Genomic DNA, 12,572 nt, shown 5'->3' on the forward strand with positions numbered 1-12,572 from the left:
TCTTTTATTTCAGCTCATGAAACATGGGATCAACACTTAACATGTTGTGTCTATATTTTTGTTCAGTATATTTACATTTCCCCTTTCAATTATATATTATCAGACATACAGTGCATTTGGAAAGTATTCAGACCCATTCACTTTTTCCACATTTTGTTACGTTACAGCCTTATTCTAAAATGTATTAAACTGTTTTTTCCCCCTCATAAATCTACACACAATACCCCATAATGACAAAGTAAAAACTGGTTTATATAATTTTTGGCTAATTTATAAAAAATAAAACACTGAAATATGACATTTACATAACTATTCAGACCCTTTATTCATACCCTAGTACTTTGTTGAATCACCTATGGCAGAGATTACAGCCTTGAGTCCTCTTTGGTATGACGCTACAAGCTTGGCACACCTGTATTTGGGGAGTTTCTCCCATTCTTCTCTGCAGATCCTCTCAAGCTCAGTCAGCTTGGATGGCGCTCGCTGCACAGATTTTTCAGGTCTCTCCAGAGATGTTCAATCGGGTTCAAATCTGGTCTCTGGCTGGACCACTCAAGGACATTCAGAGAATTGTCCCGAAGCCACTCCTGCATTGTCTTGGCTGTGTTCTTAGGGTTGTTGTCCTGTTGGAAGGTGAACCTTCACCCCAGTCTGAGCTCCTGGGTGCTCTGGAGCAGGTTTTCATCAAGGATCTGTCTGTACTTTGCTACGTTCATCTTTCCCTCGATCCTGACTAGTCTCCTAGTCCCTGCCTCTGAAAAACATCCCCACAGCATGATGCTTCCACCACCATGCTTCACGGTAGGGATTGTGCCAGGTTTCCTCCAGACGTGACACTTGGCATTTAGGCTAAAGAGTTCAATCTTGGTTTCATCAGACCAGAGAATCTTGTTTCTCATGGTTTGAGAGTCCTTTAGGTGCCTTTTGGAAAACTCCAAGCGGGCTGTTATGTGCCTTTTACTGAGGAGTGGCTTCCGTATGGCCACTACTATAAAGGCCTGATTGGTGGAGTGCTGCAGAGATGGTTGTCCTTCTGGAAGGTTCTCCCATCTCCACAGAGGAACTCTGGAGCTCTGTCAGAATGACCATCGGGTTCTTGGTCACCTCCCTAACTAAGGCCCTTCTTCCCCGATTGCTCAGTTTGGCCGGGCGGCCAGCTCTAGGAAGAGGTTTTGGTGGTTCCAAACGTCTTCCATTTAAGAATGATGGAGGCCACTGTGTTCTTGGGGACCTTCAATGCTGCAGATATTTTTGGTAACCTTCCCCAAATCTGTGCCCCGACACAATCCTGTCACGGAGCTCTATGGACAATTCCTTCGACATCATGGCTTGGTCTGTGCTCTGACATGCACCGTCAAATCTGGGACATTATATAGACAGGTGTGTTCCTTTCAAAATCATGTCCAATAMATTKWATTTACCACAGGTGGACTTTATGTTATAGAAACATGAAGGATGATCAATGCAAACAGGATGCMCTTGAGCTCAATTTCTAGTGTCATTTCAGTTTTTTTATTTTTATAAATGTAAACAAATGTCAAAAAACCTGTTTTCACTTTGTCTTTATGGGATATTACGTGTAGATTGATGAGAATAAAGCTGTAAGGTAACATAATGTGGGAAAATGTAAGGGGTCTGAATACTTTCCGAATGCACTGTATTGTAGCACAGTTTGAACGGGTTTGTTAAATGCTTTTAGTTTGGATTACTTCTCACTAAACCACYCTTGAGGAGCTACTTGTTGTATTTGAATTACAGAGTAGGGGATCACAGCAACATGTCCTTGAAGGCTCTTGACTCTGTGTCATGCAGCTCTTCGTTTTGTCACCAATCAGAGACATCTAACTCATCATTGTGATCTCTACACTGCTGTTGGATTTACATCACTCGCAACAGGCAGGCTCAAACACTGGTCTATTCTTATTTATAAGGCCATTTTAGGAAAACTGACATTTTATCTATCGCCTCTTCTAGCTCGAAATGAAAACACATATGAGCTCAGATCTCAATCTTGTTTTATGCTAAGAGTCCCGAAACCTAGAACAGAGCATCGAAAAGATCTTTCCTGGTCTTGGAATTCCCTCCAAGCCAACCTAAAACCCCAGGACCYGGTGTCCCTGGAGAAGTWCAAAGGACAAGTTGGTTAACAGTTTGTTGAGACATGTAGTTCTTCCTAGTATTCACTAGTTTGTGTTGCCCTAATGTAAGGAAGCATGTTGTGTTACTTCACACACACACACACCACACACATGCCTGCATGCGCACACACACATCCACGGTTTATTTGCTGTTGTATTTGTGCTGTTGCCAGTTTCTTCTGTCTGTGTGTGTTTAATGTTTTCTTTTATCCCAGCCCCCGTCCCCACAGGAGRCCTTTTGTCTCTTGCCAGGCCATCATTGTTCTAATTGACTAGCCTGCTTAAATAAAGGTGAAATCAAAAAAGTATATTTGTTTTACTATATCAGCACAGGTTGCAATCAATGAATACGTTGCATGTTCCAGCTGAGTTGGCTGGATGAAATCAACCTATTATGAATTCAAAGCGTTGGTTTGGATTAAAGAATAATCATTCAACATGAGTTGACATGATTCTGCTAATTACTTCCACGAAAAAAGGCTCATAATGGATTGTCTAACTAAATACTGTACTTGGGCATTGACTTCAACTTTTCACAACGTTTGAAAGTCTCTGGTCATTAGTTGCAGGACGCTGATTGGGTAAATCTGTCCATARTCACATGTAWGCTASAGGACTGTTTCGCTTGCACAGACTGGAATATGTTCCGGGGATTCATCCGATAACATTGAGGAACGTACTACATCAGTCACCGACATCATCAATAAGTGCATCGACGACATYGGCCCTWCAGTGACCGTACATACATATCCCAACCAGAAGCCATAAATTACAGACAACATCTGCACTGAGCTAAAGGCTAGAGCTGCCGCTTTCAAGGAGCGGGACACTACCAGGATGTGTACTCAGAGCCTGYGCTGACCAGCTAGCAAGTGCCTTCACTGACATTTTCAACCTCTCCCTGACCCATTCAGTAATACCTACATGTTTCAAGCAGACCACCATAGACYTTGGGCCCAAGAACACCACGATAACCTGTCTTAATGACTATTGCCATGTAGCACTCACATCTGTAGCCATGAAATGCTTTGAAAGGCTGGTCCTGGCTCACATCAACACCATCATTCCAGACACCCTGGACCCTCTCCAATTCACATACCGCCCCAACAGATACACAAAAGTTCTACAGCTGCACCATTGAGAACATCTTGAATGGCTGCATCACCGCTTGTTATGGCAACTGCTTTGCATCCGACCACACGGCGCTACAGAGGGTAGTGCGTAAGTCCCAGTATACCATTGGTCTGAGCTCCCTGTCATCCAGGACCTCTACACCAGGCAGTGTCAGAGGAAGGCCCTAAAAATTGTCAAAAACTCCAGTGACACGGCAAGTGGTACCGATGAACCAAGTCTGGAACCAACAGGACCCTGAACAGCTTCTTACCTYGTACCCCCGCACATCGACTTGCTACTGGTACCTCGGGTACCAAGTTATCTTTACTCATTGTGTATTTATTCCTTGTCTTATTATTATTATTTTTCTATGACAGTATTTTTTCTTTCTTTTCTCTCTCTATTGTTGGGAAGCACCCGTAAGTAAGCATTTCACTGTTAGTCTACACCTCTTGTTTACGAAGCATGTGACAAATACAATGTGATTTRACCAATTAGGACTGTGTAATCATATTGGCCAAGGATTTACCCAAAATGAATCCCAAAATCACTGTCTTGACTGCATTCCCACACGTCTTGTTTTAATTAATCTCAGTTATAAAAGCTCAAAAGCATCCATGAAAACAACGCAAAATGTTTTGTCACACTATCTTTTAGATAAAAAATCTAAACTCTCTTCAACGCAGTGAAAATAAACAGCAATGAGTGCCATCCCAACTCCACAACCTGAATGAACTACCGTTCTAGTGACTAAAACGCAGGTCTTAGGATAGGAACAATGATCCTTCTACAAAGCAGAACCAGTTTCAACCAGCTTGATCAGGTTTGATCTGGGGCTCTTGGAGGCCACACACCCACACCGTCGATAAGTCACCAATGCGGTGGAACACTTAAATCCTCTCCACTCTTCCGAGGTGTGCCACGTCAGGGCCCTTCAGAGTGCACACTCAGTACGCAGGGCCACAGCAAGTGAAGAGCGGGGTCAGATGAGGTCCGTACGGTCCCTCCGTGGAAGATCCTCAATAATGCCTATTCCTACGACACTGAACTGAACACTGTCTCTCTATCTACGCTCATGATGGCCTGGATGAATATCCGTCTGGGAAATCCAGGGCTAACGGAGTGGTGGTGGGGGTGGTGGNGTGGTGGTGGGGGTGGTGGGGGTGGTGGGGGTGTGATGTGCTTCGAGGACAGCTGGGAGGCTGCTCAGGGGGTAATAACAGGCTGAACCAGAATGTCATCTCCTCTACAGAGACGGATTCATCTTACTTGCCACCGTCCCCCTTCCCATCATCATAATCCATTTCCCTCTCTCCTTCCCTCTCTCCGCACCCTCGTCTATCCATAACCGTACAAATTCGCCATGGGCTCCTTTTAATCTCAGAAATTGCTGTGGCGGTAGTGTTTGCCCACAGGGGCGGTTCTCTGATAATGGTCTTTTCCTCTTTGCCACGCTTATTTTTCTTTTAATTAAGCAGTTCTTCCCTCTGTTTTATTTTGGATTTCGTTTGTGGCATTGAAGGAATACGAAAGCTGACATTTAATGAAGTTTACTGTCGGGTTTAATTCATTGAGCAGGCATAATTCAAACAAATCACACTTAAAATGCTGTGCTGTGGGAATTGTCACAAATGAATGCAGTCATCTACAGAAGATGAAAGCAGGTCTATTTTTCATTCTTCCTTTACTGCCATGACAGCATATGAGTAGTAGATATGCAACTAGGGTCCTAGTCCTTAGTCTCAATTCTTTGCGTAACAGCCTTAACTTAATACAGCAGCCTGTTTTGAGCGAAGCAGAGGAAGCATGTCTCTTACACCCAGATATTTCCCCTCCTTGCAGGATCCTGGAGCTGCAGGAAAAAGGAGACCTGGACATCCTGAAGCAGAAGTGGTGGCCTCGTACGGGCCGCTGTGACCTCAACAGCCACTCCAACGCCACGCCCGACGGGAGGTCCCTGAAGCTGCACAGCTTTGCCGGGGTCTTCTGTGTCCTGGCCGCCGGACTGCTGCTGGCCTGCCTGGTTGCTGGCCTGGAGATGTGGTGGAACAGCAACCGCTGCGGGCAAGAGCAGCCCAAAGAGGTGACCGAGCACAGAGCCCGGAGGACAGGGCAGCAGGGGGAGGACACTGCCACACTCTACTTTAAGGATCCAGCCGCAGACCACAGTCCCGATTTAGTCGAGCTCCAGTACACGCAGTTGTAGATTGTGCTCTGATTGAAATCAAATTTGGTCCCTCTAATCTATCCCCCCTCTTCTCTGAAACCGAATCCATCTGTTTTTGTATGGCATACGTACCTCACACAGCTCACAGATAAAGACGAATCCCCCTTATCATTTTCTTACTAATATATTTCCATCTTGACTATTGATATTTTCTGGAAACTCTTCGAATTTGATCATCGGTGTATGTTAATCACACATCATCGGTGTATGTTAATCACACATCATCGGTGTATGTTAATCATAAACCCTTAAGCTACCTTCAGGATAACAAACTGCCCAACCAATATGTTTTTTTGAGATAAGCAATTCCTGCATTTTTCACAAGTCTCTTACTAAAATGTCAGAACAACTGATTTTGGCCAGTGATGAGGATCAGTCCCCAGCAAATTTTCCAGTCACATACTTTGTCTTGAATTATTGTCAAAACCTTTTTCACTCAGCCAAAGTTTTGTCATTTTCAATTCAGCAAGATTCTCTGTAGGGATATTAACKAACTATATCCAGATTAAATGCATAGAAATAGAATGAATAGAACAGACAAATCACTGACTTGAATGGTTATACCCATTCAGTTAATTCAATTTCTATGCATTTAATCCTATCCGATAGGTAAAATCGAGATATAGAACTTTTGAAAAACTGGTCCCAGAGGATTACACTTTCAAAGGGAGATTTGAACACCTTTTTAAATGTCTTTTTTCAGAGTAGATCCATGTCAATGTGAATCAGCCAAATATGAAATATGACATTTCTGAGAAAACGTCAGTATCGAGTTTGTTTTAAGTTCCCCATAACATTAGTGTTCCTGAAATAATCAAAACCCATTGATTACCAACACAGTTCCTTACCCTGAATTGTAAACACATTTACACTGCCTACCACAGAGAACTATTTTAATTGATTCTCGTAAGACTTTCCCCTGCTAAGTGCCTGCTAAACTGATTGACACCGATTACACCTTATACCTCATTGCCAGTTCACGTTAAGCCTTTCTTATTAGTTTAATCCACTCAAGTTACTGCGATGATGTGAGCATGTCCAAAGAGGCCTCTCACATGAGAGAGTTACTCTCCCCTTGCATGTGACATGAGACAGGTTAAGGCTTGACATGGATCCGTAAACTAAAGTGTGAGCAGAAACAGGATGTTTGCATGGGTCTGTCACCCCACAGCAATAAGAGCCACTATATCTGTCCAACCCAGTCCATAATCCCTAGTAATTCCCTGTGTGACGTCTTATTGCAATTATATGTCAATGTGGACATCCATACGTTTTTATTCTTGACTGTTCTATGATCTCGTGCAGGTTACTAAGGATTACAGACTGGCAAGGGTTTCTGGTCCATTGACATATAATGACATTACCACTGCTTCACCGGAAGGGAGGAAGGACATTTGGACAGAGAGAGAAAGAGACTGGGATGAAGCAGAAGCTATTGACACAGGTCAGAATAGAGCTCCTAAGATCTGATTTGTGCCGCTGCATTAAAGAGGCACTCTGATCTGTCCGATTGGGCTTGGGGGGGGGGGTGTGGGCATCTTGATCTTAAACTCCACAACACCATCTCATCTCTGGCAATCTTCTATTCTCTGATTGTTATTCTGTTTCTTCCCCATTTTTGGTTAGTTGCTTTTGTAGTGGATGGATGCGTGCATAACAAGGGCTTGTCTCTCACCCTCACATAGAAACATTGTATGGGGAATAAGAGGAGGTTAATTCAGCGACATTTTCTATGAACCACCTCACTATGATGCTCTATGAAGGTATTTATTAGGCCTTTCACAGACATTGTCATAACACTTTTTACACGCAGTCATGGCTGCTTGCATACATATCTCTAAACGGGTTCGTCAAGTTTGACGAAGGTGGTGTATAGAACGTGTTACAAGATACAGAGATGAGCCACAGTACAGGACGTATGCATAATCATCATAGTCTTATGCATACGGAGGCCACTTTGAAAAGAGCTTACTCAAGCCTAGATAAATCCTTCAATCAAGTGTCAGGATACCATGGATGGATAGAGTGGTTTTCTAGTTTGATGTTTTACGAATTGTTTTTGCATTACGAAAGCTTTCACTCTGCCGAGCAGGTTGTTATTTTCCCTCAATATAAATCAACACACTCTTATTAAAACACTGGTGCAGTGGTTTGATTTTAGGGGGTTATTTATTTAGGCGTGCTGCCAATGCGACAAGATTATTAACATATTTTAATGTGGCACCAGTCTGCTAAAACAATAGCCTTGGCCGAGATGTTTTAATTAGCTTTAAGAGTTTTTTTGTGATACAGAGTTGATACTGTCGTAAATTCATTCCTACGATCAATGTCTCTGTTGATAAAGTCGTCAGAACATATGAAATCGAGATTACATTTGTACATTCCGGGAGGCTCAAACTGATATGGGAGGCACTGACGAAACAGAGTTGTTTGTCTGTAACTTGACATTGATGAAGGCAGTCATTGTAAAGAAGAATTTGTTCTTAACTGACTTGCCTAGTTAAATAAAGGTTAAATTTTTATTTTATTTTTTTAAATATCAAGATTGAGTAAATGGCTTAGCATTCCTCTGGAAGACATTGTGTCGTGCTATAATGGTATAATGTGCTTATGACAGGCAGTTGATATTGACAAGAGGAAGAGTAAATTATGTAGAATCACAGTGGAGTTTAAATACACTGTTTGATGTGGCACTGATCTCATTGAAAGTCCATGGCTTCTGATGGTCAAATGACTAACACACACAGTGTGTCATTACGAGAGGAGTCAGTTGATTTCGAGGTATTTCTGCRTCTGTTGCCAAACAACATCCATTATAATTGCATAGTAAGAAGGATACTCTGTATTTCCAGTGCATTCGGGTAGTCACTACACTAGAGAGTTTCCATAAAATTGCCTGAAGATGGTTGAAATATAGGAGTTCTTCATTTCCCTAAGTGCAATATAATCAAGTCCAGCCTTTCTTTCATTTGTAGAGCATGTAGTATCTGGCATAAAATAGTCAATCATCATCGGTCTTCGTAGAAACACATTTCTGATAATGTCTTCCATTCCAAAACATGTCTTATTTTCATTGGTTGGTTTTGTGCTCCACATATAGAATCTTAACCTCTGCAGTTTGTTCTGTTGTATATGTACTGCACATAAGGATCAACTTGGATTTTGTCTCCATATTCAGTTTTTTACTAATATCATCGTTGAGTCAGACCATTACTGGAGCCAAGTTATGCCTGCCTCCAAAGTAGCCTTTTGCAATAGTCTAGTGTAGCCTCCAAGTGCTAGGACACGTCTCCTAATTGGCTAGTGATACCTGCTACCCTGAATTATGTTTTGTCCTCTACCTTTAAATGTCCCAATGTAGCATTTTTGTCAGCAACGAACCTCAAGTGTCAATTAGCTTATAACACGTATGCATAACTACAGTCATCCAAAGACAGACACATCTGTCAACCTCAGCAGCTCAGATGTATTAAATATATTGATCTGAAATCAGATCGATTCACCTGGCCAACATCAGTAAGTAATTGATTGAGAGGTAGTGCTGAGCGATTAACCAAAATGTTGGTTATTTTCCGTTTTTTAAATAACTAATTGGCCGAAGTCAGTTTAATTATTTGAATTCCATTTAATTTTTTTCTGCTCAGTTTCTGTAGAGATAAATCAGATCAAGCTCGAACTGTGCAACGTAGTAGGGAGTTGTAGTTTCCAATAGGCCAATATTCTTCGTAATTTAGCGCAGAACAGCTGGTAATTAACTACAATGACCATAATCCATTGCGCGCCCGTTTACTTGTCCGGTCTGTGTGGAGCAGACACAGAGACCTCTTTGATGAAGAGAAGAGAGAAGGTGCGTGAGGGATAGAGAGCAGTTGCTTTGCGAGGTATCTCTACCTGAAAATACAGGATCTAAGTGATTGATAGTTGGTATTCAGCAGTCATAAAAGTATGCCTTATTTACTTTGAAGAACTACAAAATAGTGATTTTGTCAGACAGGCAGCAGCTCTATAGAGATTAGATGATGACTTGGAATGAAATACAGTCATCAAATAAAAAAATTGTTTATTAAAGTAAAGTAATGTGAATAAATTATGGTTAATAAGTGATTAGCAGTTTACCCACATAATGTTTAATATATAACAATTTTTATTATTTTTTTAAATCGAAGACCGTGATATTTTTTTTATAACAAAATCGAAATTGAACCGACCTCAAAAAGCACTAATTGCTCAGCACTATTGAGAGGTAGAACGGACACTGTAAAAGCCCATATGTGGCCATCTCAATAGGACACCAAATACATTACCTCAACTTTACTTCAATATACTGTAGCATCAGCAATGAASCCTAAGGTTACATGGTGCCCCAGATCAGTCAGTAGAGGTTAGGATGTAGCTTGGCTCCAGCATTGGTGTCGTCTGTCAAAGATTTGACACCTCTTACTAAACATCAAACTGTCTATGTCCACTGGCCAAGTTTGATTTCAAGGTGCACATTCTATACACCTGTAATTGAGTCACCTCAATTCCAATTGGGCACTTAAAACAGACATTACTCAATCAGCATGTTGAGTGAAACACTCAGAGGCTTGGGAAACAAACCACCTCAAAAAAGCTAAGGAAGAGGAGAGGGAAACTAAATGCATGGAGCTGGTGAAAAGCCTGAGAATCCCATGGAGAACAGCCCATCTCAGCCTCTGTGTCCCTTCCTCCCCCTCTCTCTTTCACCCTCTAGGACAAGGAGGTGAATCTGGAACAGGTGCATCGGCGTATGAACAGTCTTATGGACGAGGACATGGCACACAAGCAGATCCCTGGCCCGTCTATCGAGATCTCTGCGCTGGACATCGACAGCATGCAGCCCAGCCGGCAGCTGGAGTCTGTGCGGGACTACCCGGGCAGGGGCCTGTCTGTGAGCACCTATCTCCCGGGGGAGGGCCATGGGGTGGGCCTGGGTCGGACACTAGCTCAGGGCCCTGGCAGCACACTCCCCCACCACCCCCCCAGCAGCTCCACCATCCCCTCCATTCAGTGCAAACACAGAGCTCCCAACGGGGGGCTGTTCCGACTGAGTCCCGCCAAGACACCCATGCCAATGTCATACCAGGGAGTTCCCGGAGGACCCATCCCAGAAGCCATTGAGCCCACCCACAGTACATCCATCTGATGGTGCCTCAACGTCACATCTCCTACCCCTCACCTGATTTTTGTGGGGTATTATTTGTGGGGGGAAAAATAAATAAATACAAAAATTGGGAAAGTGTGCAAACAAGAGAAATAAGAGATTTTTATTACCTGTTGAACAACCGACATCAAAGGAAAAGCAAATTTTTTTTGTATATATTTGTAAATACTGAGAGAACGAAGTGAAGTTAAAGTGTATTTTGAATATTCTCAATTTTTCAAGTTGAGTTATAAAAAAACTAAATAAGATAAACAAAAAAAAATGTAAAAAAAATGACTGTTTGAATGGCTTTGTAAATTTTGTTCTATATGAATAATGACGCAAATTCATTGTGATTGTTTTCTAAGTGCCGAAAAAAATGTCTCTCCACAGTTCATTCTTAGATTACCATTCACCATAGGACATAATGTTGAACTCCAACTGTTATGCACCTCTTTAACAACCTTATACTTCAGTATCAGATAAGAATATTCCAAATAGATGGAATCATTTTGTTTGTAAGACATATATACATTTTTCAAGTTTTTTTTTTCTAACTTAAAGTCTTGGTGAATCATTGTTTAAGGCTGAAACTGAAGTTAACATTGTTTCTCATGAGTTCTACAGATTTATGAAATGGATGGTATTTTATTGAGCTCAATTTCAGCCCTATGTTGTCAAAGACAAGAGGGAGATACAGTCTCAGTCAGCCCCCAACAGCAAAGAAAGGCAGTCCTAGTGGTACTAGTGCCGTGTACAGCATAACATCAGCCACATTAAGGGATTGTTCAAAAGGAACCTTTAACGGACATAAATCATGATTGAATCATGCCCCTTCCAGTGTATGCTACATGTTTCCTTGATTGAGTGGGAGGGATGTTTAAAACAAAACGTTTATTTTTACATTTAACAAAAAAGGCTCATTTTAGTAAAAAATATATGTATTCATTTCGTACTTAAGGATTTATTGTTGAAAAGCTGTATACAGGTTCTCCTTTCAGAGCAGTGAAGTCATTTGAACTGCAGAGGGAGAAAAGTAGATATAGAATATCTCATATTTATCATTTGTAATAGAGCAATTATCACCAAGGGAGATGGAAGATAAAAGAGTGATATCAAAATTAGGAACTATTAGTTTTGGTAACAGCAGTTCAGGTGGCATATCCTAATGTCTAAATTCTGATGGAGCTCTGTTCATAAAACAAACAGAATTTCCCCCATCAATTAACCTGGGCACTTTGCAGAGCAGCAGTTTATGTCACATTTCCAACTGAAGATGAACTGCAAAACTTTACCAAGACTTTCATAAGTGCAATTAAAATGCAATTATGTCCTGCAGTATACTTTTTGTTTCTGTTTATTTCCTTTAGCCTGTCATTCTGGGAAACTCATTGCTAGGAAGTGAGATAGTGAATGTCAATCTCAGTGGTTATATTGTGTTGTCGTTCGTCACATCCTATATGCACAATACAACGTGTACCAGGAGTACTGATAGGTGATCTATGCTCATACTGTTAAAAAGGTTTTCATTTACTGGATTGTCCGTACCTCTTGGAAAATGTAACCAATTTCCCTGCAGAGCCATTGAGGGAAAGCAAAGAACGATAATTAAGTGATGTCATGAGAATAAACAGAACTACCATACCTCAAAGTGAGAGAATCATGTTTCGCATCACCCGTTCTCCGCTCATGCTTCTCAAACAAAATTGGCGAGGTTGTACGCCTGTATATTTTGTACAAGTACAAGTACTTACTAATGTGAACCAAAGTGATCTCATTTTACACTGTGTTCTGCATACAACCTTTTGCTCTGATCAGCTAACAGTGGTGAAAAGGAAGTCCCACGTTACTGTACTGTAAGGGTTCAGTGTGTTTCACTGCCTTACTGTATATACCCCCCCCCCCCCCCCACCCCCCCCCCCCCCCCCCCCCC

The 12,572-nt window shown here is 41.7% G+C and overlaps 1 protein-coding gene across 2 annotated transcripts in view; it reads left to right on the forward strand.

Annotated features, from left to right (window-relative positions):
* LOC111967743 (glutamate receptor ionotropic, delta-1-like) overlaps positions 1-12,283 on the forward strand; it is a 432,695-nt gene extending 420,412 nt beyond the window's left edge. Inside the window, exons 15-17 of one of the 2 annotated variants that reach the window (XM_070444887.1) lie at positions 5,094-5,334; positions 6,784-6,922; positions 10,211-12,283. In XM_070444887.1, the coding sequence (XP_070300988.1) occupies positions 5,094-5,334; positions 6,784-6,922; positions 10,211-10,617 (787 nt within the window). In that variant the 3' untranslated portion in view covers positions 10,618-12,283. The remainder of the gene's footprint in view (positions 1-5,093; positions 5,335-6,783; positions 6,923-10,210) is intronic. The other variant, XM_023993063.1, reaches the window with a different exon arrangement.
* Positions 12,284-12,572: the final 289 nt, after the last annotated feature.

The sequence above is a fragment of the Salvelinus sp. IW2-2015 genome, linkage group LG8 (assembly GCF_002910315.2).
Source record: "Salvelinus sp. IW2-2015 linkage group LG8, ASM291031v2, whole genome shotgun sequence".
NCBI classification, from domain to species: Eukaryota; Metazoa; Chordata; class Actinopteri; order Salmoniformes; family Salmonidae; genus Salvelinus; species Salvelinus sp. IW2-2015.